Here is a 27,635-nt window from a genome sequence, read left to right as displayed (position 1 = left end):
TTTCGTGCAAGCCATTTTTACTTTAACTGGAGTATCTCTATATCTAGTTATATCTCAGCGTAAAACTATATTTTCCTTATCTGCTGTTAAGCAGTGCTTTCCCATTGCCTTTTTCACAACAATCAGCTATATTACAAATTTTAAAGCTTTGAGCAATCTTAGCATTTCTACAATCACAACAATTCATAACATTGATCTTATTATAGTAGCTGCTATGGAAGTACTGCTTTTTGGGAGAATATTTCATTGGAAAACAATTTTGTCTCTTGTAATTATTCTTGTTGGCGCTGTGATGTACTCATTCAAAGAGATTCAAACATCATACATAGGATACATATGGATGTTTGTTCATATATTGGCTCATGAATCACAAAGTTTATATGGAAAGCATTTGTTGAAGAGGACCGATATTTCACCAGTTGAATTGACATTCTACAACTCATTGTTCTCTTCCCTTATGATGTTATCATCATTTTTATCGTCTACAAAACCTTCTGTGTTTTTGGATTTTATGCAGACGAAGAATTCATTTTGGATATATATTGCTGGAACCCTTTCACTTTTCTTGACAGTTTTGCGATTTTTCTCGCTTGATTCTTTAAGTGTTACCGGATACACAATACTAAATATTGTTAATAAAATTCCATCCATCGTTGCATCATATTTTCTTTTTTCTCAAAAAATTACAGGAATACAACTTTTTGGATGCATCACAACGTTCATGGGAATGTATCTTTATAGCAAATGGAGCAAGAATGATATTTACAAACCAAAGCGTTCCATTTTTCATAGAAAGAACAAAACTCATCGCTTTGACAAATTAAAGAAAGAGCAAGGACAAAGACGTAAACACATGAAAAGGAAAGGGAATTAGAATTCCCTAAGCTCAGAAATATTGCGTTAAACGAAAATTTAGTATTTCGCGTTTTTATTTCATTGTTATTTGACATTTCAAAAATTTCTATCTTTATATTTTTTGAAAATAATCCATTGAACATTCAAAAATAATTAACAAATATAAATATTCTTATAAATAATTATGTGATGGTAATTTTGATCGAGAGATTATCACCACGCTCTCATTTACATTTTCTGGAGTATCACTTCACCAAAACCTAATAATTCTTTATTTGAAAATTACATGCTTTCATTCAGAGATGATTTTTCACAGGTAAATCTTTTTGATTGTTCAGATCTAGACGATCTCATTTCTCCGGACCCTGGAAGTAGAACTGTTTCTTCTCAATTCATGGGATTATATTCAGAAGAAGAGATATTTTTATTTTTAGATCATTATGGTGTGATTTACATTCATTACAATTTGAAATTGAAATTAATTGTTATTATCAGGAATTACAAAGGTTCTCCAGCAACATGGAATTGATGCGAATGATATTGAGCTCCGTATGGATACAAGAGACCCTTTTGTTCATAAAATTTATTTTCATCTTGCACCTGCAAATCCTCCGTTGTCTTTTACACCAAAAAAACTGAAGCAAATTGCAACTGCTTCACATGGAGAGAATCAAAACGCCCAATCACTTGAAGCATTAGTAGCAAACAGATTTCCTTCTTCGGATTTGGGTCCTTCTTCAGAAGCCCTTAACGAAGAAGTTGAAGAATCAATTGCTTCTCCTTATTATCTATTGAATTATGTGACTCGGCAAAAGAAACAGCCAGGAGAACTTTCTTTTTCCGGAGCAAAATCGCGTTTAGCTTCGATTCATCAGACAAAGCAATTACCTCATTCGCCAACGTCATCATCTTCATCAACTACAACATTATCCTCTTCTGATGGCAAGATTTCACCAAAAAACGAGCCAAGGACTTCAATGTGGACCTCAATATCATCTTTTTTCACAACGACAATCCCACGACTTTGGAGCAAACAACCATCAACCAATTCTTCATCATTAACCTTGTCACCCAAAAGCAATAGCAAAACAGAATCAATGGAATCTCAAGTGAATGTGGAGGATTTGACACGCATTCCAAATGGAAATAACCTCCATTCATATTCGTCTGCTCAACCGTCTTTTTCAACCCGAACTGCGTCTCCAAAAACAAATCAGACGCCAAAAGTCTTTCCAAAGACCACGAATCAAGTGTCTTCAGAGCTAAGCTCTGAAAAAGAAGAAGACAGCGATTTATCAGCTCTTGGCATTTCTTCACTGAATTCGCACGAGGCCACAAGAAGCAGCACTGAGCCGTCTGTTCTGCCGCAGTTGTCTCCGTTTGCAGCAGTGTCTGCCTCTCTAACGCTCTCCTGCACGTCCATCGAGGAACAGCTGCGGCAGAGCCAGCGGGACGCCTCGTTGGTTTCCTCGCTTTCTTCGTACCAGTCTGTCTTCTGCCCTCCACTGATCCCCTCATCACCTTCGGCTTCTCCGCCGCTGCTGGCCAACCCTTCTGCCGGCGCGTCGTTTCCACAGGCCGCAGGCGCTGAAGGAGGCTCCTGTTCTTTTTCGACTTTATCGTCATCATCGTCTTCGTCTTCTTCTTCTTCAGTATTTTCATCATCATCTATTTCCAATTCAACTTCATCATCATCATCATATTCTTTTTCTTCTTCTTCTTCTTCTTCTTCTCAACAGCAGCAACAGCCCACATCCAGCGCCCTGCCAGTAGCACCCGACATTTACGACCGGCTGCTTGGGGTGTGCTGTGTGCGTGTGGACTCAACACACTTCCTGTCTGACTTTTCTTCATTTCAGAAGATTTCTCCGAACGACAAGGAAACCCGGGCGATGATGAACGAGGCGCTGGGCACGCAGACGCTGAATGTGGTGACGATTGAGTATCTCCTGCTGCAGGACCCGCGGAAGATGTTTGTGGCGGCGGGGGCAAAGGAACAGATGCTGTCTCAATCTCAATCACAATCACAATCTCTATCTCAGCTTCAGTACCAGCTTCAGTTCCAAACCCAGTTCCAGCCAGGAGCCAACCCCACACAACGCATCGACCCAGCGTTCCTTGTCACCCGCCCTCCTCTTCCAGGGCAGAGACGGCCGGGTTCAGGCTGTGGAAGGGAAGTGCTGCAGATGTGGAAAGAACTGACTGAGAAAAGCAAAAGAGATTTTTTGGCGAACAAACCAGAGTTTTTTCATAACGCGATATTTTATGACGGGTTTCATTTCCTGACGCCACAGGCTGAGGTGTGAATGAGAGTGGCTGAATGCAAAATGAAAGAATTAACTAATTTCCAAACATCATAAAACTATACTTATTTTTTTTTAACTTTAAATCAAAATATTTTAATGAATTATTTATTTATTTATTTATTTATTTATTTATTTTCATCAAACAATTTTTTTTTCCTTTATTTTTTCTAATTTATCTTGTTCTTATGAATCTTTTCCTCCTCTATCACCGGCAATATTTCAGTCCTGGTTCCGTTTCCTGTTCTGGCAGCTTGCCCCCTGGATTCGCAAGCGAGGTCTGTCTGCCGTGTCGTTTGCCGTGCATTTGGGCTGCTGCTACGAAAAGAGCTACATTCCACTCGAAATAGCGCTGGTGGAGGAACAGCAGGGAAACCTGAATATTTTGTCTTCTGTGGACGATGATGGGAAATTTGTGAATGCCACGCCGAGAAGAAAGAGGAGCCATGCAAGACACTCTGCGTCGTTTAAAGTGACTCCTCTGGCTTCTTCTTCTACTACTACTTCTTCTTCTTCTTCTGGTTCTTCTTCTTCTTCTTCTTCTCCTTCTTCTTCTTCTTCTTCAAATTCTTCCAATTCTTCTGATAAAACTGCCAATTCAATGTCTTCTGACGGATTTGGGATACCTTTGTTCCGTTCTCTCTCCATTTCACAGACTGATCTAAATTTTTCTTCCTCTTCCTCTTCAACATCATCTGTTTCTTCTTCTTCTCTTTCTTCTTCTCCCTCTTTCTCCTCCTCCTCCTCTTCTTCCACTTCATCCACATCACACCCTCACCCAGCCACCTTCTCCTTCACTTCACTCTCTTCTGATTCTGCCCCAACACACTCTGAAACATCACCTCCTCTCAATTCTTCTGAAAGATTATCCTCTTCCCAGCCAAATATCCAACATGCTTCTTTTCCCTCTCAGCCTCATTCACATTCTTTCTCTGCTTCTTCTGCCTCTCCTTCTCCTTCCTCTTCTTCCTCTTCTTCCGCTTCTTCCTCCTCCTCTTCCTCCTTCTCCTCCTCATTGTCAGCTTCAGCTCCTTCTTCTTCTCCCTCCAATCACCCACTCTCCACTCAGCATTCATTCACGCCTTCCCCTCCTCTTCCACCAACACCCGTCCCATCCTCACCAGGCAGCCAGCAGTCACTCCCTTTGCATTCTCAAAGGACGAGCCATACACCTTCAAAACACTCGAGATATATACAGCAATATCAACAGCCAAATCTTCATCAGCATCAACAACATCACGCTCATTCTCAGCCCCATCCGCAAACGCACAAGAAATACCCTCCTCCTCTTTCTGAAGACGCTCACTCAGAATCCTTCATGAACCCTCTCTTTTCAGACCCAGTGACTGTGCTGCCTTCTCCACAGGTCTCGTTTCTTTCAGCCATTTCGTCGTTTTTCAAAGGATCGCCTTTTTCTTCCACATCATCATCGTCTTCTTCTTCATCATCATCTAATTCTTCTTCCTCCTCTTCCTCTTCCTCCTCTTCTCTGTCTTCATATCCCACATCACCACACACCGCCCTCACGTCAACAGCTTATTCCCACCCTCATTCGTATTCACAAACACAACCAACAATCATCAATGCTGCTGATTCATCAGCTTCCTCCTCTTCTTCTTCTTCTTCTTCTTCCACACCCACCAGGTCATCATCTTCTTCTTCACGTTCAGGCAGTTTTTCTTCAAACACACAAAACATCAGCAGTTATCCTCAGACAATTGATAAAACTAATAATAATAACAATAATAATAAGCCAGAGAAAGAGGAGTATGTGTGGGTGCGGTCGCGTGTGCACTGGATGAAGGAGGACTTTCTGTATCCTTGTTCGCACAGGGCAAAGAAGTACTTTGGCTCAGAGAAATACAAACAGAAAGTGAGGCAGCACACGGAGCAGCGGTTCAACAGAAGGAGGTCGCGAATTCTGATTGATTGGGAGGAGTTCAGAAGAGTTGATCCGAACTCGAAGAAAGTGCTGATGCGGATGCAGAGGGAGGAGGAGGAGAAGAGGAGGAAGGAAGAGGAGGAGAAGAGGAGGAAGGAGGAAAAGGAGAAGGAGAAGGAGAAGGAGCAAGCAATGGTGACTGGTGTGTTCTCAAATGTGAACAGTGCTAGAAATGGGGAAAGTTCAGAAAAAGTGCGAAGTGCTGAAAGTGTTGGTAGTAAGAATACAGAGGAAGAAAGAAAGTTGAATGAAAACGGAAAAGGCAATGAAACAGCAGCAACAATATCAAAAGGAGAAGATCTTGGGAATCACAACACAAACTTGAACATTCAAGAATCTGCTCACAAAAACAAAGGAGAAAAATCCATACCTGACGAAATGAATGAAAAAATCGGTCAAACAGAAAACTCATCAAAAGATCAGATTTGCGAAAGCGACAAGCAATGTGAAGCTTCTCGCAAGAATTCACAGTCAATTTCACCTCCTCCGACAATCCTTTCGAATATTCAGAGTTCGTCTTCTGCAACAGAGAATGCTAGTGGTGCTTCATTATCGTCAAAGCAAAAGAGCAATGATCCTGATGATGAAATCTCAAAAGAAGCTGGTTTTAATCCATCTTTGCATTATGAAAAGAAAGAAGGCGAATCTGAAGGATCAATAAAGAATAACGATTTGTCTGCACAGGAGAATGGCAAGGAAGAGCTGAGCATGTCCCATCAGAGCAAAATTGGCAGCAATCCTCAAAAGGAAGATGCTGAACAAGAGGGTGGATTGAACAAAGAAGAAATTGTAACAGGAAATGATCAACTGAATAATTCCTTTGAAAAATTAGAAGAAGAAGAAGATAACGAAGAAGATGACGATGAAGAAGAAGAAGAGGAGGAGGAAGAGGAAGAGGAAGAAGAGTTGAGCGATGATGCATCAAACCAGAATATGACAGCTGAGCAGTCCATAGAAGCATCACCATTGCAAACTTTGTGGTCAATCATGAACGAGCAAGGAAAAGAATCTCAAAATTGAAAATAATAATATTTTTATTTTTATTTTTGTTGTTGCTGCTGTTGCAGATCGATGACTGTTTTGAAAGTTATCGATGTTATTACAGAAAATTTTTCATTTTTCATTGTCTTAAAAATAGAATTTTTTTACAAGTTTTAGTTAATTTTCTTCTTTTTGTGTTTGTTGCTTTTTTAGTTTTTGTTACAAAAAAACGATAATTTTTACTCTGTTTTACTTTGATTTCTTTGTTATTTTTGATTTTTTTGGCAATAATTTGCATTCTGAAGTAGCTTTTCGTTTATTGTAACTGTCACCCTTTTCAATTGAATGAATATATTTTTTAAATTTTGTGTTTTCCAAGTGATAAAGAAAAGTGCATTTTCTTTTGTTGATTGAAGAAAACTCGAATTGAATGAACGAATCATTCTCTTCGTTATTTTGAGTGCACTTTTTTGAAAGATAACTTATTGTTTGAAAAAAAACTATATTTTTTTTTCAGTGTTTGGATTTATTTTTATTTTAATTTTAATTATTTTTGCTTTTGTAAGTTGAATTTTCGTTTTTTAAATAATGCTTTGTTTCAAAAGTTAAAGGAATTTCATTTTTAAAAAAGAAACAAACAAACAGATCGATATTTTGTTGATATTTTTCTTCAAACAAAGAACGTAATTAATATTTTCATAACAAATCTTAATTTTCAGATTCATCACAGTTTCAAGCATTATTTGCAAATAAAGCAATAACTTCAATTTATGTATATTTCCTAATTTCTGTGTAATAAAAATAAAATATTCGATAACTCCCACACTATCAGCTCATTCCAAAAAAATTGCAAAAGAAATGACAATTAACAAAAGAAACAAATAATAACGTTTCAAGAATAAAAATCAAAAAAATGATCTTCACTCATGTTAATAATAACAATCACTTCAATAAAATGATGAAAAATAAAAACGTTTTTGAAGAAGAATAGAAATAATAATAATAAGCTTTCAATTCTTATGTAACACATGCAAATTACAAAACAAATAAGAAATGAAGAAAGAAAAAATCTCAAAAAAAAAATGTTTCAATCATAACAACCTTATTCTCTTGCTAAGCGCTAATATCAAAGCCAACCTGAACATATTGTCTTGTCTTTTTCTTTTTCTTTTTTGTTGTTTTCGGTTTTTTCAGCGCTCCAGAAACAGAGTGCGCCTTTGGAGTGGCGACTGATCGCGCATACGGATCAATAATTGGCAGATCTGCCTGAGACGGGTGATATGCAGAATGAGAAGATGAATGCGATGTTGGTGTCAATGGAGCTGCAAAGGCATTTAGATCAGAATATCGATCGCTCTCTTCTTTATCATTGACTATCACTACACGCCCCAATTCGTCAAATGAAATCCCTTTTTCTTCCATTTCTTTCAGAGGAACAATTTCAATAATCTCTTCTCTTCTCTCTTTGAGGTCTCTTTTCTTCTCTTCCTGTTTAGCATCAATGGATGTAACATATTGTTTTTGCTTTTGTTGGAGCTGTTCTTCTGATTCCTTCAACATTCTGCCATCATTTCCCTCCATTGAGCCAGACGATTTATCGTAACTTCCTTCACTTTTGCTTTCTGAACCTGTGGCAATTCCAGACTCTTCGTCTTTACTTGTCTTTTTCCCACTATCCTTTCCTTTCGCCTTTGATGGCATTTTAATCTTCACAGGGATCAGCAGAAGCGCCCCAAGCACCCCAACACCGCCAGATATCACAGGCGCCAGGTAGTCCTTCGTCTCGTAAAAGAAAGTGACCACAATCGGCGCCACAGTTCTTGAAAGAGCAGCTGCACACTGCGCCACCCCCATCACTCTTCCCTTTGACTGAGGTGTACCAAAATGCGAGAAAATTGCATTTGCTGTGGGAATCACAAAGCCTTGCCCCAAGCCAAACAAAGCGCAGAAGACGAAGACAGTCGCTGACGTCTTGTTTGCAAAAGCCAACAAGCAAAGCGCCAGCGCAGCTACAATCACACCAGATATCAAAAGCACCTTTTGTCCAAGCCGCGGAACAAGAAGTGGGATAAACACCAGCTGAATAATAAACAGCCCAATTCCATAGCTCATTGACGCATAGCCAATATAGGCAGACGAAAAGCCAAATCGGTCAATGCACAGAGGAGGGAGGAAAGTTTGAATGGCGCTGTATTGAAATGTGGATGTAAAATTGTTAATCAATGTCAGCATGTACGGGATGGAGAAAATGACACGGCAAGTTGATTGAGAAGGAGAAGATGATGAAGTGCTAGGATTATGAGGTGGAGCTTGTGCAGGGCCACTGGAAGACATTTGTATTTCATTTTGAGGAAGAGAGGTTGAAGGCAAAATGGCCGTGCCCGAAAGAGAGAGTTGAGGCTGCTCGACTTCAGGAAATGGCGATGCAGCGGCCGAAGCTGCAATTTCTGAATCAAATGACATGTCACCCGACAAATCAACTGTATTTGAAATGATGCTGCCTCTTTTATTTGATAGTTGCTTGCTTGTACTGTCGCTTACTCCGTCTTTAAGTGCTTCTCCTTGCTTTTCATCATTTGCGTTATTTGAAGAATTATCTGAGTCTCCTTTGTTAAAACTTTTGTTGTTCTCTGATTCGCTCTGTTCTTCGCGGCTTGGAGTGAACTGCTTTTTCCGACGAATGCACTTCAATCTCTTATCCTTTGGAAGCGTTTCTTTCACCACCCATAGCACAGCAATCAAAGCAAGAACAATAAATCCTGCACAAACATAGCACGGCACATAGAGTGGATAGTTAGACAAGGCTCCTCCAATAACTGGTCCAAGTGCAATTCCAAGTCCGAGGCAAGAAGCGTACCATCCAAACCATGTTGTACGTTCTGATGCAATTGGTATTCTATCAGACGTAATTGTCATGGCAACAGAAGTGGTACAAGCAAAAAACCCAGTCAACGAACGACAAATAATCATTGTAGGAATTGTTTTTGCAAATGCTAGCATTGTGTTTGCAATTCCAACACAAACAAGACATATTAGAATAGTTGTCTAAAAGAGCAAATTTTGAGAAAACAGAAAAACATTATAAAAATAAACCTTTCTCCCAATAAAATCACTGAAAGTTCCGACGCAAAGCGATCCAATAAAATTGGCAATATTATATGATGCAAGTAAACTTGCGTAACCAATGTTTCCACCACCAAGTTCTGGAAATAGATTTATTATTTCAAGAAATTTAAACAAAAGAAAACCTCGCACAACAACAGGAAGCATGGGTGTCAGCAACCCAAAAGGGATAGTAACGGCCATTATTGAAAACAAAAGCGCCAATTCAACCCGAGATTTCCACAGATATTTACTGCATTTCCTGTAAAAGTTAGTTTAAAATCAATTTATTCGTAATTTCAAATAAACTCTACAAAATCAAACATCATCAGGATGAAGTGTTGCTATTTGCAAAGTTATTAAACTCAAAAAACAAATAGATTTCAATTTGCTCTCTCCCGTAATTATTCATTTCTTGAACATTTTTGATTCGATGGATATAGAATTGAAATTGAATTATGTTTCCTTACTCATGGTTCATTATTCAGATAATTCTGATATTTTTCGACTATTGTGATCATGGGCCATACTATAACTGATAGCAGTTGAGATATTTTTTTCTGCATTAATGTCAAGTTCAAGGCCTTCAACGCAAGAAGACCACCGATTACATTCGATGCAAACGTCACGAGGCAGAACATCCTTCAGTCGAGAAAGGAAAGATTCCATGGGAGCCACGTTAAGCAGTGAAAGACGTAGTACTTCTCATTCTCCTCGTAGAAAAAGAAATACAATTGAATATTTTAAAATTCATGATGAAACTTCTACAAAAGCCGGATTAGATAGGCGTGCAATGCCTAATCATCGGCCTCCAGAAAATCTACTCATGTGGGATACTTTATCAGCAATGAATGATGACTACGAGCAAACAAAAGCGATTGGCTTGCAAATTTATTTATTTTTATTGAATGTTTTATGTTTTTATTAAAAATGAATGTTAAATTATTTTCTAATTTAGTGAATTCTCCATTAAAATCACAGCGCGAAGAATTTTTGACAGCATATGAGAAGTTTGTTCTTGAAAGCACTTCAAAATCTACAAAAGGATCTCAGATGCTAGAACGCTCAATCGGAGGAAAGAGTGGCACTTTGACTGAAGACAAAGATACAACTGTTTGGATATTCTTTTTTTATTTTCGATAATTTAGTAAATCGTTTGATTATTAAAGAAATACGACCCTGCAGACGACAAGGTCGAAAGTGATGATGAAGGGTACGATGAGCTTAATCTTCGACGAAATACAAAAGCTATTTCCGAAGGCAACAATCCAGATTTTGGAAGAATTTACAAAGCAGTATCAGTTATATCTGAAGGCAACATCCCTGTTGTAAATGTCGCGTGCGCATCAATATTGGAAGCTGATTTATCAAAGCCATGCAATCAGTTGGCCATTCGAGATTGCGGTGGACTTCCTCATTTGTGCAAGTATTTGACAGCAAAAGATGAGAAGCTTCGGGGATCTGTTGGAGAAATCTTTCGAAGAATTGCAGCAAACCCATTCATCCAAGCAGCGATGCACGACAGCCACGAGGTTAAAATGGTTGTTGACACGATTGTCAAAGATGAATGTGCACATGTGCAGGCAGTTGGATTAGACGCAGCAGCCAGACTGATGGCATATCACCGCAACAGACGCATTGTGCGAGAAAACGGAGGCATTCAAGTTGCAGTGCGTGTTTTGAATTCAGCTAAAGATAAAGAAAGACTAACTGCTGCCTCAAACTTTATTTGGATGGCTTCGAAGAGCAAGAACTGCCGAAGAGATGCATCTGATTTGAAGATCCTGCCAATCATCATCAAAACATTCAGGCATTTTGCTAACTCAACCGAAGGCGTGCCACCCATGCCAGCAAGTTCTGTTCGACCCTCTTCTCTTCTCGGCGGAGCTCAAACCTCATCTCAGACAACCACAAGAGATGCTTTGTCAGGAATGCAGCCGATAAAGGGGGTCCGTTCTCCTTCGCTGTCGGCTTCGTCTTCTTTGTCTGCCTCTGCTGGCTCGTCAACGAGGAGATCTTCGCAAATCACGTCTTCTGCAAAGCGTTCTTCACCAGCGACTACAACAAAGGGAGTGCCAGCACGTCTTCCTCCGCTTTCTTCGTCTTCATCGACATCAGCCTCAACTGCTAATCTATCTGCATTGTCTTCTTCTGCATCTGCTTCTTCGTCGGCTACTGTCACATTCATCCCACCACCGCCAAAGCAGGCCACAGGCACCTCAAATGCGGAGCTACAGCAGTTCTTCACGCACCAGCAGCAGTATGCGACCCAGCGCTTCAACCCGTCCAACCTCGAAGGCATCAAGGCGCTGACTGGTGCGCTCGCCAACTTCGCCCTGGACAAAGAGAACAGGGGCATCCTCGTTGAGCACCACACGCTGCTGGAGATGATGCGGCTGCTGAAATGGTGCAGCGACACAGAGACGCTCACGCTGGCTGTGCGGTGCCTCGGTTGGTGCTGCTGCGAGGAGCCGAAAGGGCAGAAGATCATCCGCGAGCTCGGCTGCTTAAATCTGCTAGCCTCGCTGTTCTCTCAGAAGGAGCCCCATCTGCTTGTGGCACTATCTACAGCCGTGGGCCATGCGAGTGCAGACGAAGACTGCGCTGAGCTGCTGATTAAGTCTGTGCTGCCAGTTCTCCTGGACCTGCTGAAGTCGTCAGACACGCGCATCCAAATACACGCTGCGGGGGCCATTGAGAAGCTGGCGCACTTTGCGAGTGGGAAGAAGATGATCCGCGAGAAAGGAGGGCTGCTGTTTATGATCCGGCTGCTGCACGTGATGAACGACAAGCTGCTGATCAACGTGTGCAATGCGCTTGCGGAGTGTGCCGAGGAGAAAGAATCGATCGCCATCATCGCACAGAACGACGGGCTGCGGCTGCTGTGGTCGCTGTTCCGCTCGTCCAACCTCGGCGTCATCACTGCTGCTGCTTTTGTGCTCACTCCACTTCTGGCTGACCCGAACAACGCAGCAGTTGTGGGCAGGAATTACGTCGGTGCTCTGTCTCAGATTGTGGAGCTGCTGACGATCAAAGACGATGACGTGAGGGCTGCAACGTGCAGCGTGATTGCGAATTTGGCTAAAGATGACGATGAGAACTTAGCTGTGCTGGTGGAAGTTGGCCTGATGCCTCTGCTGGCGATGCTTACACTGACGAAGAACGACTCACTGAAAAGGCGGCTGTGCGATGCAATCACGTCTGTCTGCCGAACAGAGGAGAATGCGCTGCTGATGGGGAAACTGGGCGGAGTAGTGCCGTTAGTATCGTTCTTGAAGGACGGGAACAGAAAGATGGATGCAATCAACCAGGCTGAGCAGAGCGAGAAGGAGAAAGGAATCCGCCAGACACCAAAAGCAGCTGCCACAACAACCAGAAGCAGCTCCGCTCCGCTGACATCGTCGTCTTCTCTCAAAAGCACGATGTCTTCAACATCCAAAAATGGAGCATTGAAGACGACGAAGCGGAACGACCTTTCATACTCGTCTTCTTCCACAGCCTCAGCCGATCAGTTCTCAACAGCTGTCCATCGCGAGCGAGCGAAGGCGTCGCTTGTCCTCACCCTCCGCTCGATTGCCCGTGCCATCCGAGCTGTCTCCTTCGACCGCACCAACTCGCACCAGCTGCGTGCGGCTGACTGTGTGTCTGCGCTGAGCGTGCTTCTGCTGTCACTTGATGCGCCTACACAGGACGCGGCAGCAGATGCGATTTCGAACATCCGCCGGTGGCACATCACACACAAACAGGAGCTGGCAGCTGAGGAAAGAATGCTCCAGCCACAAAAAGGGATGACAGGAAGCATGACGCGGCAGACGTGCTCGTATGTCTCTCTGAAGGACGACAGCCTGAACTCTGATGCAGGTATTGGTGGTGGGCTGGTTGGACCATCACACCACAGACACGAGGATGAGAGTGACATTGTGAGGGAGACGCTGTCTGCAGTGTCGAAGACGACTGAGCTGACAGGCGTGGCACGGTCGTTCCGGATTCCGCCATCGACAAGAAAGAAGATGGAAGAGGCGCTGACGAACAGGGAAGTGATGACACCGCAGATGGCACAGCAGCTGCTGTGGGAGGCGCAGGAGCAGGAAAAAGAAGAGCGGAAGTTGAGAGAAGCGAGAGGAGGAAGGCCGAGGCCAGGGAGAAAAGGATTGAATCTGAAGAGTATTGAGACAGATGCAGAGGAGGAGGCAGGGGAAGGAGAAGGAGAAGGAGAAGGAGAAGAGGGAATGGAGAAAGATGAGGAAAACACGAATTTGACAGAAGACGAGCTTCAAGCGAGAGAAGAGGAGGAAGCAATTCAGAATGAGAAGAACGAAGATAGCAGCGAATTGACAGGAAGACAAAGAAGTGAGGTTTCTTCTCCTTCGCAAATCAATTCGGTTTCTCCAACTTCTTCACCACCTCCTCAAAAAGAGTCAGCTGAAGGCGAATTACCCAACAGAGAATCGCCTTCTCCAGTTGATGGCTCTGAAGAGAAACGTGCTGATTCAGCTTCACAAGCTGAAGAAGCAGCAGAGCAGGCACAAAGTTATCAGGAGGACTTTCAATAGAGGAAATGCTATTGTTGTTTATTAAGAGAGCAGTTTTCTGTGATTCGTGCGTGTGCGTAACATTTCATTTTGTGAATGGTACTTTCATTTCATTCTTCGTCTGTTTATGTTTGCTTCATTTTGTATTCTTCTTTGTTTGTTGCAGCTGACATTTTTAATTTTCTTCTTCTTTTCTCAATAATTAATGAAAAAACATCGTTTCATCATATTTTTTGAAAGAAATTGAGAATAAAAATTTTTTAAGTCATACAAAAAAAGAAAGATTTAGATTTAATTTTAAATATAAATTTTTTGGAAAGCAGATTACTATTCTTGAATTCAAATTGCATAAAAATTCAAATTTATATTGTGCAAAAGACCATGGTTTGCTTCAATAAGCTCATCTGATTTTTCAAAAGTAGTGCGATTTGACTCAAAATACAAAATAAATTTAAAAAAAAAATTAAAAACTACTATTAAAAATCAATTGTGAATCATAAATCACCTTTTTCAGTGTTTGAAAAATAAAAATCGTATAAAAGGTTCTTCCTTTTCTAGTAATCTAACAATTAATAAAAATGTTATATTCTTAGAAAAGTAAAGTTGCATATACAATAATGAAAAGATATCTAAAAAAAAAAAATAATAAATTAAATTTAATAAAATAAAATAAAAATATACAGAATCGAAAAAAATGTGTCCGTTACATGCGATGGTTGAAACGAAAAGAAACACATAAAGAAAAGATCGATATGCGCAATGTAAAGAATAAATAAAGAATTCGGGAAAGCTCGATGAACATCAAAAATAATACATAATTTCAACGTTCAGAGGATGTTATAAAAAAGGCTATAGTAAAAAGTCCCACTAATGTTCACACACAACTCTGAAAAGATAAATAAGAAAAGAAAGGAAAAGAAAAAGAAACGTGATATAAACTGTTCACAAACATTATGTTGCTAAAAAGAGAATTTGGTGTTAGAACGTTTTTTTTTTTTTTGAAATAAATATTAATTTTTATTTTTATTTTTTATTTTATTTTATTTATTATTGCTTATTTAAATTCAATTCATAGAACCAGCTGGCAGTGAACGAAGCCTGGCAACAGTCTCCTCAAAGATTGACTGCTCCTTCATTGTCACATTCTCACTGTCGAAGAACTCCAAAACAGACGGAGGAATCACAAACTCCTCGAGATTCGGCGTCTGCGACAGGATTTCTGATTTCCCATGATGCAGAAGATACATGCCCAGTTCTTGATCGAGTGTCTTGATGTGCTTAAATATCCACGTCGTCGCAAACATCACCACATCCGCCAGTGGAAGCCGTGTCCTCCTTAGTTTGTCCGAAAACTCCAGCACTTTCCTCACGAGATGCACATGCGCTGCTTTATGTGCAGCCTGCAGTTTCCACGGGTACTTGTACTGCTTCATCAGCGCCTCCTCATCTGCAAAGTGTGTCCCTGTATACAAAATAAGCTGATCCAATTGGTTTTTCAGTTTCTCCGTCGGCTCGTTCTTGTCCACAATCTGCACCAGTCCTGAGAGAGTATCTACGAGTGCTCTGTGTGCCAGGTCCATCCGCCCCACCGATGTGTCTAGCTCATCCATCCAGTGGATCGTTGTGTACACCTTCGTATGTGCCAGACGCTCAATTGCACTTGTCGTCTTTTTGATCTCGTGCACCTCACTTGGCAAAGGAAGGAAGAAGACTGCTGCAAACACAATGACCAGCACAAACACGACAATGAACAGCACAAGCAGCGCGGTTGAGTAAGTCGAGTTGAATTCAGATGTTTTTTCTTCCAAATGCACCCCAATTTGCGAGATGCCCGCTGAAAGATCGTTCGAAATGACCAGCTTGATCAGCTGCACATTGGGCAGATCGAACACCAGCTTGTCTTCCGGTGTTCGCACCAGCTCATTCACCGCAGACACCACACGCACAATCAGCTCAGAAATCCCATAGAACGGGAACGGAATCCCGCCAAGGTCTGCAGATGTGCGGGTTTCGCAGATCGTCTGATTGGCCAGCAAGCACGATGTCGGAGCATTCGCTATATCGTCCAGCACTTTGTCTGATCCTTGTGTCCTTGGTGCTGTGATTGCATCCATCACACAGTCGCCTGTCAGCCCACCATCTTCAGTGCCAAGGAGGTAGCGCCGGGTGAGTGTGGTGAGGAACTGAGAGAGCTTGGAGACCGTTGAGCGGAGGTTGTCGATAGAGGAGAAGTACTCAGATGATGTGAATATGTGAGATGTCAGCTTGGGAGACGAGTAGACGATGGAGCTGTTGACAGGCGGATATAGTTGCTTCGATGCCAGCATTGTTGAGAATGTGCTCAGCTGTGATATGACCACGTCCCTGTACTGCCCCAACAGCAGCTGGGAGGACGAGATGGGAGAGTTGGCAAACGCCACAAAGGCCACGATGTAATAGGAGCTGGTTGCAATAATGATGAGCAGGTCGCCCAGAAGGATGCGGATGATGACAGACGGTGGGATAATGTTCGAAAGACTGTTCAGCTTCTTGTCAACGTCCGCTTCCCGCTGCTTCATCATCTGCTTATGGTCCTCTTCCAGAGCAGCTGTGATCTCTTCCTCTTTCTTCTTCCGCTGCTTCTCTCTTCTTTCTCTTTCTTTCTCTTTTCTCTTCTTCTCTTTGCGTGCTTTGTATTCCGAGTCCTCTGAATCCAACGTGTTGTCATCACCATCGCGGCTGCTTCTGGACTCACTGGAGTTATCTTCATTGCTTTCTGAGGCAGAAGTATCCATCTCTGTTCCAGACTTGCTTTTGCGGCTGGCATAGCTCTTGTCTTTATCTTTCTCTTTCTCTTTGCCTTTATCTTTCCTCTTCTTCTTGTTGCTCCTGCTTCTGCTCGACCTCGGCTTCAGTTCTATTTCAATCTCCTTTGTAGACTGGAAGAAGCTGTCCTCGTTCTGTGTGAACTCCAGCTGCGGCTTGTTCGGCTGCGGCGTGTGCATCATCTGGAACATCAGCGGGGTGATGCTCTTCTCCATCGGCATGTTGATCTTCTCCACCTCTGGAATGCTTCTTGAGCTGAGGCTCCGCTGCGAATGAGGAGTTGATTCTGGAATGGAGTCAGGCGCTGGCGAGAAAAGCTGCTGCACATCAGTCACTTTCTTCACCCGCTGGGTGATCTGGTTTGTGCGGGCGTCAGAGATCTCGACGTCGATGTCAGAGACCGACCCGATCGACGAATTGGCTGTGCGAGTGCTGCAGTTCTTGTTCCCGCTCGCCCGCCCGTCGATCTTCTCCAGCATCTTCGAAGCCGTGTCTGCGGGGATGTTGCACAGCTGCCGCATAATCTCAACGCGGCTCTTTTTGATGTTCAGAATGGCAATCGCCAGAGGAATTGTTGCAGTTCCTGAGAGAATTAGGATGTCCAGTGCAAGAAATATCGCCATCACAATGGTTGTGGTCGTCGTGATCTTCGCGATCTCGTCGTTGGTCACCCCAGCAAGCTCCTTCATCTCCTCGTTGCTGATCATCGGCACATTCATCATCAGCAGCATCGCCAGACGCTCTAGCACAAACAACTCTCCCGAGTGTGTGTTGATGATGTCAATGAATTCGATGGCTGCATCTTCAACGTACGTGAACTGGCTCAGGGTGTCCAGCTCAATCTGGAAGAAGTACTTGATAAGCGATGAGGCGCTGTCGCGGTCAGCGACGATCCAATCGATGAACTTGTTCTTCCATATCCAGTTTGTGTCCATCATGTCGTATACACTCGACTGGCGCCTGGCTGTGTCTTCGAGATACTCCAGCGACCGCCTCATGTACTCCAGTAGCTCATCTGTCGACACATTCTGCGGATTGACCACGAAGTTCTCGCTCAGCTCGAGTATGTCCATGTCCAGATCCACAATGTGGTTGATGTTCGCACTCATCGTCAGCAGGTGCCTCTCACACTCAACAGTCGTCTGGATCTTGCTGAACTGCATCGTCGACATCACATACGCCCCGACAAACAGCCCTGTCACTATGAATATCCCAAGCACCAGCACAGGCAGCATCAGGTTCAGCCAGTCAAACGTGTTCTCTTTCTTCACCATCCCTTCAATCAGAGACACTCCGTGCTTCTTCCCCGAAGAATGGCGGTCTTTCTCTCCTTTCCGCCCGCTCTTGTGTCTCCCGTGCCTGTTGTCCCTCGTCCGCACTCTCGCCAGCCCTGAAAAGCCATCTCCTTCCTTCTCAGACATCACATTCCAACTGTCGTCGCCAGCCGCGACGCTGTTTCTGCTGCTGAGCGTCCGGCGGCGCTGGCTGGTGATCCCTTGAAACTCCACACCCATGTTGATCTCGTCAAACCCGGGTGTCGATCTGTCTTCTGTGCGCTCAGTGTCCATAAAGTCTGTCGTGATGGCCTCTTCCTCAATCTGATCTGCCTCGTGCAGCAGCTCATTCGCTGTCTGGTCGTCTGAGTACACGTCCCGCACAAGCAGCGCCAATCGCCGCATGACATTCGGATTGTCCGGGTTCTGCTCCAGCGCCTGTGCATACACCTCGTGTGCCAGCTTCTCGAACTTGATGGCGCTGACAGCATGGCGCATGACGCTGTCCACATCCACCACACGCCGAGAGAGCAGAGACCACATCCTGTATATGTGCGCCTTTGCCAGCTCGTAGTGCTTCTGCGCCTGCGACATCTGGAACCGCATGCTCGACAGCGACGACAGCTGCATCGTGCTGTTTCCACCTTCTGCCACTCCATCCCCACTCATCCCGTACCCACTCGTTGTTCCTCCACCTGCTGAGCCTGAGTAACCTCTTCCGTTCGCCTGTGCCTCAAGCTCCTTCGTGTGCGTCCATATCAGCCACCTGCTCGTCCACCCAGGGTACAAGTCACACGCCTTCTGCAGCTGCGCTGCCACTTTTTGAGGGGACTTGTAGAAGCAGCGCAGGAAAAGCGCATACGAAACGAACAGCTCCGCCGACGACGAGAACTTCTCCTTTTTCAGCGCGGCGAGGAAGAAGTTGTTCACAAAGCGGACGACGCTGTTGTCAGAATTCATCTCTGGAATTGACAGGAACGTGAGCGAGTGCCAGATGCTGGCGGGTGAGGCAAACCGCCGCAGCAGCGCGTTGATGATCTCGTTCTGATACGCCAGGAATTCTGGGCCGTCTGCCTGGCGGTTCTTTGAGACAGCAGATTTGTCGCAGACAAGGTTCGCCTCCTGCGAAGAAGACGATGTGAAGGACGAGGTGGGGAATATCGAGCTGTTGATGATGGGAGCTAGTGCAGGTGTAGAGCTGACGGAGAGCGGCTGGACTTCGGGATAAGGCGTGTGTGCCCCAGTCATCGGCTGCTGGCTCGTAAAGCGGTGCTCGATGGTGATCTCGTCCACAGACACTGTGAACCCTGTGATGACCTTTTTGGTCTGCTTTTTCTTGGCGCTGCTGCTCTGCTTAGCGGCGCTCTTGTTGAGCTCTTTGCTGGACAGAAGGAACTGGGTGAATGCCACATCAGACGAAGTCTCATACTTCGGTCGCAAAAGCATCATTTTTGTGTGCCTTTTGGATACTGCAAAGCCAGCAAGTAGCGCGCCGGCAACAGAAAGGATGATCCATGATAGATAGAAGAGAATTATTCCTGCGGCTGGAGATACGGCAGCGAGGGAATTAAAGTACGGCATCAGCAAAGACGTCACTCCGCTCATAGCAGATGCTGCAAAGACACCTGCGTAAATCTTGTTTCCGCTGATTTTGGTGTTTGGAAGGAAATAAATTTGAGAGAATGTGAGAATGGAAAACAATAGGATATGCACTATGCTTGAAACAATCGGTAGCCACTCTTGGAACAAAGAACAGAGAAATGATGAAAGAACATTGATGATGTGTAGAAAAGCCGGGAATATCCCCTTCCTGTATGAATTCATATTCGGCTTTTTAAGCTGTAAGTCTATCACGAAAAATCTGTACATGGTTGTAAAAACGACAAAAATAAACAGCATTATAACTCCAACAATTGAAAGTGCTAATTCAGCACTGTCATTGCAGTAAGTCATATTATCTGTTCGCGTCGAAGTAATAAGACAGCTTATTGGCTTTGTAAAAAGAATTATTGAAGGACTTGCTAAAAAATGGGAAAGAGAAAGACCGCAATAATCGGAAATTGAATGAAGCCCATGATGTATTCCTGATTCATGCCGAATAAGGAAACATATAATTCCTCCAAGTGAAATTGTTATTGTGCAAATAGCACATGCAATTATAAAAAATACAAGAAATGAAATGAAGGATGGAGAATAGAAGGAAGGATCAAAATAAAGTCTGAAAAAATACATTTGTTAAGATAAGCTTGAAAGCAATAAAATACCCAATTCTCCTATAAACTTCTGTAAAATACAAATTAGGAACGTCGCTGCGACGCATTGAAAGGAATAGCCATTGAAAACTCATAATAACGCCACAGATAGTTATATATAAAGGAGAAATTGGCTTTGAATGCTTAAAAAGATGAAGCGTTAAAATAAAGAGACTTAAAAAAACAAAAGTGCATACAACTTTGTATCCATAAAAAAATGAAAAAATGCTTTAACAAGATAATTTTAAATTATTAAAAAAATAAAAAATCTATCGATACAATTGATCGAATGATCCAAATCTTGCATATGGAACTGTAGCTCTATCATCGTTTCCAACGCTACTCACTGATCGTGTATCCGGCGTTGCCATATCACGTACAGCAAGAAACAGTAAAAAATTAAAGATGAAAGACTAAATGGTTATTTTGATCAAATAAAACATTTTCTATTAATGAACTTAAATAATAACACTTTCTGGGGTTTCAGCCAAAAGAAAAGGTAAATAAAGACACAATCACTTCATCAACTCTTGCAATTAATCATTGAAGGCCTAAACTCATTTGAATTTATTTTTTGTTAAATCAAATTTATTTAAACAAATTCTTTCAATGAAATTCAAATGCTTCTCAAAAATATTTAATACTTTTTTGTTTATTTTATTTTATTTGCGTTAAAACCATCGAAAAAAATTCGATCGTCAAAACAAATGTCAATTCTCAAGACATTAAACTCTGGATATTAAGAAAGTGAAATAAAAAATTAAATCAAAACACAATTGAACTCTAGCTAAATCATTATCTCTATAAATTTAGCACAAAGTAATTTTCTTGCACAAGGTGTTTGCATTGACTTTCTTCTTCAACTCAGAGAAGGCCCAGTCAATAACCTTGTCTGCAACAAAGTCACAAACGGACTCGAATGCACCTGGCTTGGCGGCGCAAACTTTATCCTTAACAAGAGATTTAACTTTTGAGGATCCATATTTGGATGCAAGGTTTGAAGCGTAGTTAACAACTGTTTTGCAAACAGAGCATGTGTTAATTCCTGCAAATTCGGCATCTATCAACATTTCAACTTCGTCTCTGTCAAACATTGCAATTCCAAATCCTTGTGGTGTTTCTTCGCCATCATCGTCTTCGAGATAAGCATATTCATCATAGTCATATTCCTCCAACTCTTCGAAATCTTCTGCGAACAAGTTTGAAGCCAGTAAAGCAATAACAGTAAAGAACATTAAAACGATATCAACAAATTTTGATCTCTAACTCATAATTTGCAATATTTTACCGTTGAATATACGAATTATTTATTTTTTGATGTTGTTGTTATAAGCATTATAACCGCAAGTTTCAAGAAAGACGAATGTCGAATATTTTTTTTGCACAGTTATTCAATTATTAAAGTGTCTAATCTTTTCCCAATTGCGAAAAATAATGTTTGTTTATCTGAATCTTTATAAATATGGGACGATATTTTTTCCTTTATGAATTTTTTTCCTTTCAGAGTTTACGAATGAATTTCTCATTTTTTTTAATTTTTCTAAGTGTTTTTGCATGATAATGTTTGACTTGTTACAATGTGAAAGCAGAAAAAGTTTGGAACAAATCGTTGTCATTTTCATAAAAGCAAGAATTTCGTCCCATTACAATCCACTGTTTATGAAAAATGAAGAAATTAAAATTCTTTTTTGAATGACACAACAATTTATTTTTCTGATTTTAACTTCAGTGAATGTTTTTGAATGCACTATTTTTTTGAGGAATTGATGATATTTAAGTTTCATTCATTTGGGTGATAATTTGTGAAATTCTATTTTTACGAACAAAAGTCTCATTTTGAAAACTTGTTCTGTAAAAATTTTGAACAAACATTGAAGTGTGACAACACAAACGCAACACATCTCTATTTTTTACATAACCATTGCTTTTTAAAATGATCAAAAAAACAATTTATTTTTGAAAGAAAATTAAATGGCATATGACAATGTACTTTCATAATAATAAACATCCAGAACAAAGTTATGATTTCGAAAATAATTGTTCATATGATTTACAAAAAAAAAAAAAAAAAAAAAAAGATTGTGTCATAAAAACAATGTTCATCATATATTTTCCAATAACTATCGCTTTTTGAAGATATGATCCATTTATGTTATAATTAGACAAAAATAATAAAAGTCTTGTTCCCATATTCTAAATGGATGCCTTAGAAAGAGCTGAGTCTTCTGCCAAAGCAGGACCTGGCGGAATTCAGCAATTTTCTGTTAGAGTATGTGTAATTGAATGCAGAGATCTTAAAGGAAAGTTTGAACTTTTGATTGTGTTTTTATTTTGCAAACTGAAAATTTTCCTTTTTTCAATTTTTGAAGAAATAAAAATTCAATGTCCGATCCCGTTTGTTATGTCCGTTGTTGCGGTCAATCGCAACACACAACCATTGAAAAGAAAACGCTTTCTCCTTACTGGGAGCAAATGTTTTTCTTCAATCTTAAGATTACAAAAGAAGAGTTTTTGGATGGTAAAATTCAATTTCAAGTGTTCAACGCAAACACATTTACCAGAAATGAACTTATTGGCTCATTTGAATTCGATATGGTATCATTTTTTAAATGTATTTTTTCACAAAAAATCATAATTTTTCAGACACGTGTCTATGGAGAAGATGACCATGAGCTGTATCGAAAGTGGGTTGGCTTATATAATGCCGATCTTGGTCCGGAGCTTCAAGGGTACCTTCGTTGTTCAATTGTTGTTCTTGGGCCAGGAGATGTTCCTGCAAATCACGAGGATGATGATGACGACGAAGAAGTGGAAGGCGATGATCTACAAAAAATGGTTTTGCTTCCTCCTCAAATTGAAAGAATTGGATACGAATTGAAGGTGAGAGCTTACAGAGCAGAAAAACTCCCAAAGACTGATACATGTTTGAATAATTTCAATATGAAAGATTTCATTTCTTTTGTGCTAATTTATTTCCAAATATTGTTTTACAGTTGGAAAAACAGATGCATACATACTAGCGCAATTTTCATCAGAGTCTATGAAGACTGATTTTAAAAAGGAGAACTATGATCCAGTGTGGAACACGGAGCTTCGTCTTCCTGTGTATGTGCCAACGATGAGCGACAGAATATCTGTTCGAGTGATGGACCACGAAAAGATCGGCAACGACGAGCCAATAGCCACAATGAACTTCCGCTGGTCATCCATCCTCACAGACCACTTTGGCCCTGCCTGGGTCAACATGTGTGATTTGACTTTTTTTAACATATTGCCATTTTTTTTTTGATTTTTCATTGTTCTTTTTTCTTCATCATTGACTGTCATCAACGTGATGATTGCTCAACATACAACCACATTTCATATTTCCTCTCAGATACGGTGCCTACCCAATTTCAATGAGAGACAAAGCGCAGTTCTCCAAGCTGGTTTCGATGATTGCGCGCATCAAGAACGGCGACATGCCCACGTCGTGCTACAAAGGGCGGGTGCTCCTCACGCTGCTGGCTGAGCAGACAGACGAGCCGCAGCTGGGCAGCGATCAGATTGCGCCGTGCGAAGAACCAGAGACCGCCAAGTATGTTTTGTGGGCGGATCTGTTCATGGCAACGGAGATTCCGGTGAAGACGATGGACAAAGTGCGGGTGAGTGTGAAAATGGGGCATCACGAGCTGAAATCAAAGAAAGCAGAGATGGAGGCAGGGAAAGTGGAGTACTACCAGCAGTTCGAGGAGAAGGTGATGGAGTGGCCGAAGGACCTGGCGCAGGTGCCGGATGTGATTGTGGATGTGGAGTCAGTCAGCACCATCATGGGAGCATCACGTGTGGGCTACATCCGATTGCGTGTGGAGGACATCGCTGGCTTTGCCAGACAGCCTGAGTGGCACACGATTGTGCCTGACAAGACGAGCTCTGTGTACACTGAAGGCGAAGTGAGCGGGTTTCTGCTGATGCGCCTGTGCTTCGGGTTGGACCAGACGAACCCTGATGGCACACCCGCACGCCCGAAGAGGCACGAGATGCTGGCTCCGAAGAAGATCTCGTTCCAAGTGCGGGCGCATCTCTACCAGGCGAAGGAGCTGCCTGCTGCAGATGAAACAGGAACAAGCGACCCGTTTGTGCTTGTGAAGTACGGGGGAAGGCAGGCGAAGACGCGGGTGGTGCAGAAGTCGCTGTATCCGGTGTGGTACCAGACGCTCTGCTTAAACGTATCATTGCCTGAAGACCCGCTCCTCGCGCCTCCGCTGATTGTGAGCATCTACGACCACAACAACGTCTCTAAGAACACGCTCATTGGAAGAGTGGAAGTGCCGTTCAATCAGATGACTCGCCACGTGGCAAACGAGCCGCGCTGGCACGAGCTGTATGTGGGCGACACAGACGAGAAAGAAGGTTCCCTTTTGGCTTCTTTCCAGCTGCTGCCCATTATGGAGGCTGCAAGAGAACCTGTGCCTTCTATTAGACCGCCCATGCGCCCGTGCGTGGTGGAGTTTCAATGCATTGGATTGAGAGGGCTTGTGCCGAAGAAGCTGCAGACGATGAACAAGCCGTACATTCAGATCAACTGCGGCGACCACAGGACATTCAAAAGAACCACCCCTTCTGCTGATCCCACTGCTACTTCACCAAACATACTCGAAGTGCTTCATTTTCAGCTGGATCTACCGCTTAATCCGCTTTACGCACCGACGCTCAATGCACGTGTGTTAGACAGCGGAATGACAACACGACTGATTGGAACATCGTCGATTCCGCTGGTGCCGTATATCCCTTGGTCGAATGAAGAAAAACCGCAGAACAATCTGCCAGAGAAAGCAGAGAGCATTCCTGGTGCTGAGGAAGACCCAGATCTTGCAGCAGAGTCCGTCCCGGAGCTGACACCAGAGGAGCAGAAGGCGAAGGAAGAGGCAGAGCGGATAAAAGCAGAGAGGCAGAGGATGTATGATTTGATACCAGAGGATATAAAAGATGCGAATGAGAAAGCAGGGGAAAGACTGGAGATGTCAACAGGAGCTCCAGCTGACGAAGATGAGAGTGACTCAAAAGCTGGTGGTGGTATGTTTAGTTTTTAAATATGTGATAGAATTAAATTTATTTTATGTATTTATGTTTCTTATTGTTCATTTTTTAATAATTTATTTTCGTTTATTCTCACAACTACAAAACATAATGATTCTTTTATTAATTTCTCTATCATCCTCTCCTTTTTCTCCTTTCCCCCTTTTTTCTCCCCTTCTCTCAGGTGTCCGCACAATGCCCGATGTCCCCGACACCAAAATCCATGGATCAGACCCCGAAGCAGAGAAAGAGAAAGAAACACCAAAATTCCAATGGGAACTTGAATTCGAGCTGAAAAACCCGCCTTTTGACGAGTTTCCGCTGTGGCGCGGGCAGAAATTTGGATTATCGTCGTTTCGGCGCTTCTTTGCAGACAAGTCGCAGCCGATTGGGACGCGCACGTGTGTTGGAAAGATGAAAGGCAATCTGACTGTCTTTCAGGCAGAAGATCCATCGCTGCAGCCACAGAACATTGCGCAGGCAGCGCTGAGGAAGAAGTACGAGCCACGTCCGTTTGTGGTGCGGGCGTATATTCTGAGGGGCAGGCAGATGGTGCCTGTGTCATCGTCGGGAAAAGCCACACCTTATTTGAAGCTGTGGAATGGAACAGCAAAGGAGAACATTATCAACGACAAGAAGAACAAAAAATCCAAGACGTTGAAACCGGATTTCTACAAGTGCTATGAGATTCCTGCGACAATTCCAGGCAATTCAGAGCTGACAATCGAGGTGTGGGATGCGAATCTTGTGGGCTCAGACGAGCTGATGGGAAGGACGACGATCGACCTGGAGACGCGGCTGCTGAGTGAAGAATGGCGGAGTTGGAAGGAGAAACCGATTGAGTGGCGGACGCTGTGGTCACCTGCCTCGTCGTTTCCACAGGGCAAGATTGAGATGTGGCTGGAGATTATGACACCAGAGGAGGCGCGATTGAACCCGCCGAAGCCGATCCAGGCGCCTTCTATCGAAGGGTGGGAGCTGCGGGTGGTCATCTGGAACACGAAGGACGTGGTGTTCAAGGACATCAAATCCGGCTCCCCACTGAAGAAGATGGCAGAGATGGAGGCTGGGATTGAAGACGACTCTCAGCTGAAGAAGTCGCAGAAAAAGAGCTTCTGCCAGGAGATGTGCTCGTGTTCGAACGACTTTATGAACCAGGACAAGTCAGACATCTTCCTCACAGGAAAGATGGAGCTGACAAAGGACCAGCAGGAGACAGATGTTCATTGGCGCTCTACAAATGGCATAGGCAACTTCAACTGGAGATTCGTGTTTCCCTTAACGCTGCCATGCCACGTGCCGCGGCTGAAACTGCAAATATGGGACAAGAACATGCTCTCTGCAAACGATTCCATTGCAGAAGCTGTTTTGCATCTGGGCGGTGTGTTCAAAGCAGCTTACAGAACAAAGCAGAACCAGACAATCAGAAAGCAGTGGCTCGTGATGACCCATCCGATGTATTCGGGGCCACAGGGCCAGGTGGAGATGTCGCTGGATGTGGTTTCGGAGAAATACGCCAAGGCTACTCCATCGGGAAAAGGGCAGAATACTCCGAATCAGGATCCATTCCTGCCCCCGCCGGAAAGACCCGAAACGTCGTTTCCGCCGTGGGCCGTGCACAAAATGGCAAAGTTCACGTACAGGGCGTATCGGAAGAGGATTATTTTCTGGGGAATTATTGGAATTTGTACTATTTTGGGTGTTCTCATTCTCATTCTTGTTCTTTATTTGTCTTTAAAGAAAAGATAATTCTATTTAATTGTTAAGCTATCTTCTTTCATGAGGCTTCATATTTCATCTTGGCATTGGTTTATTATTGCTTTTTAATTTTTTTTTTAAAAAAATCTGTTTTGGAGTTTATTTTTTAAATTGTTTACGCTTTTTTGAAGATTCGTAACTGTAATGCTATGATTTGTATATGTTAATATGTTTAGATTGTTTAAAATTTAAATATTGCTTTTTTTTCCCATGTCATTCCTTGCATTTCGTTTTTTTGCATCTTTTAACTTCTTTTTGGTATTTCATCACAAATCTTTTCGTTGTTTATTATTAATGGAAAGCAAGGACATTAAAAGAGCTATTTAACTTAACAAAATTTCAAAGCGAATCATTCCAGATTTTTATTTCAACTGTTTATTTTGTTGAAATCATTTTCTTTTTAATGTCAATGCTTTTGAAATATGCATTAAGGATCTTTAAAATGCCTTTTTCATTATCATAATTTTTTGAGTTTCATATCAAACTTATGTTGGTATCAAAGATATTTCATGAAAAAACATAACATGAGAATTCTTGGGATTATCGTTGAAGACACGAAAACTATCACAAACAAGCTTTTCAAATTCCAACATGTATATCAAACACAAATTTGAGAGAAGTAAAAAAAAAAATCCTTTGAGATGAGAAAATCATATTCATGAAAATTTTGATGGAAAAAAAAGAGTTTTAAATAAAATTTCTTGTTCATTCGTTATTTCCAGCAATGCATTATTGATTATCTTTCAGGAGGATATTTTGAATAATCAGTTTGA

At 42.3% G+C, this 27,635-nt stretch overlaps 6 protein-coding genes across 6 annotated transcripts; 3 read left to right on the top strand and 3 right to left on the bottom strand.

Moving 5' to 3' along the window:
* Nucleotides 1-1,141: 1,141 nt before the first annotated feature.
* Nucleotides 1,142-6,848, top strand: MONOS_10514 (uncharacterized protein; the record flags this gene model as incomplete). Its single annotated transcript, XM_067862970.1, has 3 exons — nucleotides 1,142-1,298; nucleotides 1,351-3,155; nucleotides 3,385-6,848. 3 exons carry the CDS (start codon nucleotides 1,142-1,144, stop codon nucleotides 6,118-6,120), a joined length of 4,698 nt encoding a protein of 1,565 aa, XP_067720589.1. The 3' UTR covers nucleotides 6,121-6,848.
* On the bottom strand, nucleotides 6,840-9,579 carry MONOS_10515 (putative MFS transporter, DHA1 family, tetracycline resistance protein). Its single transcript, XM_067862971.1, has 4 exons — nucleotides 9,508-9,579; nucleotides 9,330-9,445; nucleotides 9,175-9,284; nucleotides 6,840-9,126 (listed from the first exon to the last, which is right to left on the bottom strand). Exons 1-4 carry the CDS (start codon nucleotides 9,510-9,512, stop codon nucleotides 7,195-7,197), a joined length of 2,163 nt encoding a protein of 720 aa, XP_067720588.1. The 5' UTR covers nucleotides 9,513-9,579; the 3' UTR covers nucleotides 6,840-7,194.
* Nucleotides 9,580-9,711: 132 nt separating this feature from the next.
* On the top strand, nucleotides 9,712-14,017 carry MONOS_10516 (Vacuolar protein 8 A (Vac8A)). Its single transcript, XM_067862972.1, has 3 exons — nucleotides 9,712-10,064; nucleotides 10,142-10,296; nucleotides 10,353-14,017. Exons 1-3 carry the CDS (start codon nucleotides 9,752-9,754, stop codon nucleotides 13,734-13,736), a joined length of 3,852 nt encoding a protein of 1,283 aa, XP_067720587.1. The 5' UTR covers nucleotides 9,712-9,751; the 3' UTR covers nucleotides 13,737-14,017.
* Nucleotides 14,018-14,096: 79 nt separating this feature from the next.
* MONOS_10517 (Hemerythrin) lies at nucleotides 14,097-19,017 on the bottom strand. Its single transcript, XM_067862973.1, has one exon. It carries the CDS (start codon nucleotides 18,752-18,754, stop codon nucleotides 14,780-14,782), a length of 3,975 nt encoding a protein of 1,324 aa, XP_067720586.1. The 5' UTR covers nucleotides 18,755-19,017; the 3' UTR covers nucleotides 14,097-14,779.
* A 1,838-nt stretch (nucleotides 19,018-20,855) lies between these two features.
* On the bottom strand, nucleotides 20,856-21,281 carry MONOS_10518 (uncharacterized protein; the record flags this gene model as incomplete). Its single annotated transcript, XM_067862974.1, has 1 exon — nucleotides 20,856-21,281. The coding sequence occupies one exon, from the start codon at nucleotides 21,279-21,281 to the stop codon at nucleotides 20,856-20,858; it is 426 nt and encodes a 141-aa protein (XP_067720585.1).
* Nucleotides 21,282-22,243: 962 nt separating this feature from the next.
* Nucleotides 22,244-27,380, top strand: MONOS_10519 (putative dysferlin-like protein; the record flags this gene model as incomplete). The annotated part of the gene is made up of 6 exons (XM_067862975.1): nucleotides 22,244-22,350; nucleotides 22,416-22,641; nucleotides 22,690-22,969; nucleotides 23,040-23,292; nucleotides 23,423-25,101; nucleotides 25,289-27,380. The coding sequence occupies 6 exons, from the start codon at nucleotides 22,244-22,246 to the stop codon at nucleotides 26,851-26,853; spliced, it is 4,110 nt and encodes a 1,369-aa protein (XP_067720584.1). The 3' UTR covers nucleotides 26,854-27,380.
* Between the last annotated feature and the right edge of the window lie 255 nt (nucleotides 27,381-27,635).

This window comes from Monocercomonoides exilis (genome assembly GCF_001643675.1).
Source record: "Monocercomonoides exilis strain PA203 chromosome Unknown scaffold52-633478, whole genome shotgun sequence".
NCBI lineage: Eukaryota > Preaxostyla > Oxymonadida > Polymastigidae > Monocercomonoides > Monocercomonoides exilis.
This window is presented reverse-complemented; position numbering and strand designations above follow the sequence as displayed.

Bases quoted from the DNA above. Each gene is read 5' to 3' on its own strand.
- MONOS_10515 (XM_067862971.1), bottom strand. The intron at 9,285-9,329 runs GTTTTCTTTTGT...ATCTATTTCCAG, and splicing joins GCTTCCTGTTGTTGTGCGAG to AACTTGGTGGTGGAAACATT. The intron at 9,127-9,174 runs GTTTATTTTTAT...TTGCTCTTTTAG, and splicing joins GTGATTTTATTGGGAGAAAG to ACAACTATTCTAATATGTCT.
- MONOS_10517 (XM_067862973.1), bottom strand. From the start codon at position 18,754: ATGAATTCTGACAACAGCGTCGTCCGCTTTGTGAACAACTTCTTCCTC.
- MONOS_10516 (XM_067862972.1), top strand. From the start codon at position 9,752: ATGTCAAGTTCAAGGCCTTCAACGCAAGAAGACCACCGATTACATTCG. The intron at 10,065-10,141 runs GCTTGCAAATTT...TTTCTAATTTAG, and splicing joins CGAGCAAACAAAAGCGATTG to TGAATTCTCCATTAAAATCA. The intron at 10,297-10,352 runs GTTTGGATATTC...TGATTATTAAAG, and splicing joins CTGAAGACAAAGATACAACT to AAATACGACCCTGCAGACGA.